The sequence below is a fragment of the Tupaia chinensis genome, unplaced genomic scaffold (genome assembly GCF_000334495.1).
Source record: "Tupaia chinensis unplaced genomic scaffold, TupChi_1.0 Scaffold145870_1, whole genome shotgun sequence".
Taxonomy (NCBI): Eukaryota; Metazoa; Chordata; class Mammalia; order Scandentia; family Tupaiidae; genus Tupaia; species Tupaia belangeri.
The window spans coordinates 3,779,882-3,785,441 of NW_006205727.1; the positions used below are offsets into that span (position 1 = coordinate 3,779,882).

Here is a 5,560-nt window from a genome sequence, read left to right on the forward strand (position 1 = left end):
TCAGCAGGACTCTGAATATTAGCATATCAAATACAAAACATTAACATACATATCAAACATTTCTAAAAATAATTATGTAATATTATCACTAATTCATCGGGTCTAGATAGAACCCTTCAAATAATACTAGAATTTAAGAATACCAACAATCAATTCCTTTCACCACACATACAACAGGAAACTGACAGTGTTTTCACCTTTATCATATACAGAATTATGTAGGTTGCTCTCAACCTTGAACTTGCCTTGTCTGTCTTCGAGCTATCTGCGCTGGCTTCCACAGTAACACTTACTTTGCTTTCTGCCAATTTTACAGCAGCATTAGAGGCTTTGCTGTGACTTGATGATGAAGTATTACCAGAACTTGGTCCCTGAACTGTTCCCATATTTCCTGGAGCAGCTGTCGGAGCAGGCAAGACTGGTGCGGTCATGTTACTACTTACATGAGAAGCACCAGGAATACCCTGTTTTAAAGAGTTACCGTAAGTTAACAAATTACTTATACTCAATAAAAGTATTGTAGACATGTACTAGAAATAACACTAGAAATAATAAAGTGACTCCATCTTAATATTTAAGAGGAAATGCATATTTTGGGTTATTTATATCTCAAGGACCATTTGAAGAAAGATGAGTAAGTAACATTTTTAAACAGAACCTTATTTAAACATGTGAAGATGACTTTTAAATTATACATGTGTAATGTTCTGATGGCAACACTAAAAGCAACAAGAAGAAAACATTTAAAGATTTGTATCTTTCTTGGAAGGTTCTTTAGGAATACTAATAAGGTGCCACCACTCTAAAGACTGGAGAAAAAAGGCAGTAAAGACAAATGGCTTGCAGTGAGTTGACAGCAGAAAAAGATAAAAGATAGCAAATTCTAAAATCCCATTCGCCTAGTGTCAGGATTCTAGAATTTCTGAAAGGCAGACATAAAACTATAAGCAGCACTGTTTGCAAATTATTCAAATTTTCTATGTCTCACAGAGGTACTTCTTTCTTTTTAGCATGGCAAAATCATGAAAACAATACCCAGGTGGTGATGGATAATGAAGAGCTTTCTCTAGCATCAGTCTGAACAAAAAAATACACAAGCTTCACCACAGTTCTTATTCACTAGGTTTCACCACCCGCCACGACCCAAAAGTCCAAAAAAAGAAGGAAAAACTTTAAGGCACCTATCATTTGGTTCTTAATTTGGTCTTTTTAACCTGACAAAAAATCTGGATAAAATTACAGCACATATGTAGCTGGGATTTGATGAATGTTCAACAGATTTTCTTATTTGTGGATTAGGGGTTTAAAGAAGGACAATGAAAGAGGGATTATAAAAGTTTCCTGTGAAATAACTTAAACAATTGTTTTTGGATACCAGGAAGCTCTTTCTTAAACTTCTGCCCCTAAAAGCTAAATCTTTACAATGGCTATGTATATAAACTTGAGTTTCTAATAACATACCTGCAATTGCTTTCCATCTGGCTGTGAAGCAATGTAGTTGACCTGCTGGGATGGCGGGGGAGGGGGTGGTGGTGGCGGCAGTCCCTGAGATACATTGGTAGGAGCAGCTACCTGCATGAGAGGCACTCCTGTATGGAGATGCAAGGGTAGCTGAGGATGCATGCTAAATGGATTGCGCGGGATGTTCATCAAAGGAGCATGAACACCCATTGGATATGGGAAAATATTCATAGGCTGGTGTTGTGCATTCATTTGTTGCTGCATTACATTCATTTGTGGTTGCATCATATTTATAGGAAGTTGAGAACCATCAACTTGTTGGTTTGTTTGGTCTTTTAGGTTAGAATCTATCAAAAGAAAAAAGGCTTGTGAAAAAATAATATCACATTACAAAGCTCTTTAAGACAGAAGCAAAGAAGCACTGGTTATGGTAAAATTAAATACCAGTTAATAGATCAAGTAAACTTGGACACAGTGGTTATGGCATTGTACTCCCAGGTGGTTGACCGCGGTTCGAGTTATGGACTCAAAAGCTTGAAATTCATGCCAGGCACACACCAATGTGCTCAAAATCCAAGGAGGAGAATAGAGAAGAGATTGTGGTGTGGCCACCCCCCCCCCAAGGGGGGGATTTCTCACTTTATCTCTCTTTGTCTCTCTAGTGAGTGCACGCACCCTACAGCAAAAATTTCTCTTAATATGTATGTATATGTACATATATATAAACATTAGCAAAAAACTAATTAGTTATTTTTAAATCATATAAAACTTAATTGACTACTAAATTATGTAAGTCTAGTCAACTTTTTATGTCATCAATAGTTCTTTCACTTGCAACATTCTTAAGAGAAATCAAGGAAAGATACATATTTGTAGAAGGATGACTTATTTGTATAAGAACAATGGTAAAAAAAAACCAAAGTGCACACATCTGAAATAAATAAAATAGAAGTTAAACTGCATAGAAGAATTATAAACTCTTCTACTGAAGCAAACAGCATATAAAATATTTAAGTCTTTGGCAAGGGCTAGAGAAGGGACAGACTTTTTTTTTTTTTTTTAATTTGCTATAGCCTGAGAGAAAGTAATAAAGTACCCTGAAAGGGGGATGGTCACGTTGCAATACCTTCTCCATTTCTCTCTCCTTTTGAAATTTCAGGGACGAACACACACACACCCAGCATATTTTTCAAGACATCAGCTATCAGTCCTGAACTTGAACCATGTAGTTGGCCGTGTGGGATCTAGCCTTCTTTACCACACACCCCCAGCTGGCCCAGGATGGGACTGTTTTTGTTTTTTCTTTTTAACTAAATACTTACATATATATGTGTATGTGTATATAAAATGGGTCTTCAAGAAGTTCATAAAAAAGGTATATTTTGAAAAGACAATGCATAGATTTAAAAAAACATTTGTACCAATGTAAACTTGTACCTAAATTCCATTTTCTACAAACTTTTTAAAGTCCTCTAATATATTTATACAAATGCAAAGTCACTTGTAATGACTAGGGCTCAGTTTAGCACTGTAAAGACTATGAAAAAAGATCATTCCAATTTTTACAAATAAGTTATTAAGTTTATAACATCTTTCTTCAAATAAAACAGAATCAATAAAGGACAGAGTATTTTATTACCTTGTTCAGTTGTTTCCTCCTCTTGTCTCATCCATCCAGACTGTGGACCTGAAGAATTCCTGCCTCTTCGTGAATAATAATTTTGCACATCGGCTGGCAGAGTCTTTCTCACAGCCCAACTAGATGCAGATGTCCACCCAGATCTATCTGCAGGTGTATCGAATGAAAACTCTTGCTCACTTTTCCGCTTATAGGGCTGCTGTTCCATAAAGTTGAGAGACTCATTCCCTGAACTGTTTGAATTCCCTGAGAGGGGTTTTCGGTTTTGCCACCTATTTTTGTTCTGATCTGCATAGGCAAAACTACCTCTGTATGTGCCTCTGCCACGGTTACCTCTACCACGGTTAGACATCCAACCTGAACCAAAGTTTTTGTTCCAAGAATTCCCTGAATTTTCATTTCTATTTTCTTCCCAGTGAAAGTCTTTTAACTTTTCTGGATTTCTGGTTCTCGGATCAGGCCCAGAATTTATTTTTTCTGTTACCCAACTGGGGCAGTCATTTCTATGTTTGTCAGTGGAATTTGGATCATCAGTATCTGGATTGATGTCATTTTTTTCTTTTCTTGTATTTTCATTCTGTTTCTCTGGGTCACTCTTTCTGTGCCTATCATTCCCTCGTGGACATCTCCAACCATCATTTGTCCATCTTTCCTTCCACCGGGGAGGGTAATTATCTCTGTCATTTCTACCAAATAATAAACTCTTACATTTTGTTCTAGATCTTGATGGTGACCTAGAACGAGATCTGGACCTAGACCACCTTCTGGTTCTCCTTTCTCTATCTCGATCTCTCCTTTGCCCATCTCTATCACCTTCTCTTTCTCTGCTCTGGGACCTGGACTTCTCTCTTGGGGAGGAATCTTTCACTCTTGACTGAGATCTTCTGTTCTCTCTAGAAGTATCTCTTCTTGGGGACAATGACTCAGATTGTTTGCTTTCTCTGGTACTATCTCTTTTTGGAGACCGAGACTGAGATCGCCTCTTTTCTCTTGTGACATCTTTTTTTGGGGACTGAGAACGAGATTTTCTCCGCCCTCTGGCAGATTCTTTCTTAGGAGATGGTGACTGAGACTTCCTGCTCTCTTTTCCAGTTTCTCTTTTGGGAGATGGAGACTGAGATCGCTTCTTCTCTTGTGCACTGCCCTTGTTGGGAGACCATGTTGTAGATGGGGAATGAAATCTAGATCTTCGTGTACGAGGCTTTTTGGTTTTATCTACCGTATCTATTGGGCTTTCAGATGGTTGAGATACAGTTTCAACATTTTCATTTGCAGGAACAGATGATGGCATATTGTTTTCAGAGTTGTCTGCTATGGAATTTTCATTCAATTGTTTAGAATCAGCATTTCCAGATGGTTCAATTTCAGATTCATTTTGATCACTGCAAAATGAATCACACTCCATAGGTATCATTTCATTATTGTCTTCACTAAAAGGCTTCTGAAGCTGATCAGTGTGTGTATTAGACAACTCTATAGATCTGGGATGTACAACCAGCGATTCAGTCTTTTCTTCTAGTGATATGCCCTCGTTGATGGTGTTATTGTTTTTAAAATTATTTTCAGAGTCCTGAATACTATTGATATTTTCATTTTCGGAAGTATCATAAGTTATAGTTATTTCAGTACTTTCGGTTTTAACATGCTCAAGGAATTCGATGTCTGAGCTCTCAACAGACTTTTTGTCCACTGTTTGTATAATTTCTCCCTCAAAAGATTCTAACTTGGTGCTCTCTACAAACTCTTCTATTTTTACTGCGGTATCTTTATGATCAATAATTTCTACTATGGAATTCTCTATAATTTTTTCTTTATTAGTTACTAACTCTGAATTATCCGGTAATTCACTTAGGGGACTAGATACAGATTGTTGTTCTTCAATTTCAGGTCCTGAACATGTAAAAAAATCATTTGGAGGATTATCTGTACATATATCTGCCTTTACCTCTGAGAGTCCAGTTATCTGGTCTTGATTTTCCAATGCATCACTTTCTTCTTCAAAAATATTTTTAGAAATATCACTTTTTAAACATAAACTTTTATCCTCTATTCCTGTGTTCTCAAATTTTTTAACTTCTTCCTTCTCTTCAACTAGTCCCAGAGGATCTTGAGTACAAGACTCGGAATGAGAAGATTCTGTTTCTTTTTCTACATCATTATTCTCAGTATGTTCCTCACTTTTTTCTATTTGCTCGCTGCTGCAATTTTTCAAGCAATTAGCAGGCTGATTATCTACATTTGTCTGTTCATTACAAGTGTTATTATTTTCTGCATCTGACAGGTGCTCTTTCTCTAACATAGGTGGCGCATCAGATTCTGCTGCTTCTTCATCTACTGAATCACTGGAAGATGATTTTTCAGGAGGAGGTGCTTTTGGAGTGTGCCTTTTGTCATCGTTTTCTCCTTAGGGATACAGAGTTTTGTACTGTGTACAATATCAGGTGTGATATGGTTCCATGA

At 36.9% G+C, this 5,560-nt stretch overlaps 1 protein-coding gene across 3 annotated transcripts in view; it reads right to left on the minus strand.

The window, feature by feature from the left end:
• The window catches only part of SCAF11 (SR-related CTD associated factor 11), a 73,341-nt gene that overhangs the window by 3,333 nt on the left and 64,448 nt on the right, over window positions 1-5,560 (minus strand). Inside the window, exons 12-14 of one of the 3 annotated variants that reach the window (XM_027768327.1) lie at window positions 3,101-5,431; window positions 1,462-1,808; window positions 294-464 (exon numbers count right to left, since the gene is read on the minus strand). In XM_027768327.1, the coding sequence (XP_027624128.1) occupies window positions 294-464; window positions 1,462-1,808; window positions 3,101-5,431 (2,849 nt within the window). Of the gene's footprint in view, window positions 1-245; window positions 465-1,461; window positions 1,809-3,100; window positions 5,432-5,560 lie in introns of all 3 variants that reach the window. The other 2 variants (XM_027768326.1, XM_014584207.2) reach the window with 2 other exon arrangements.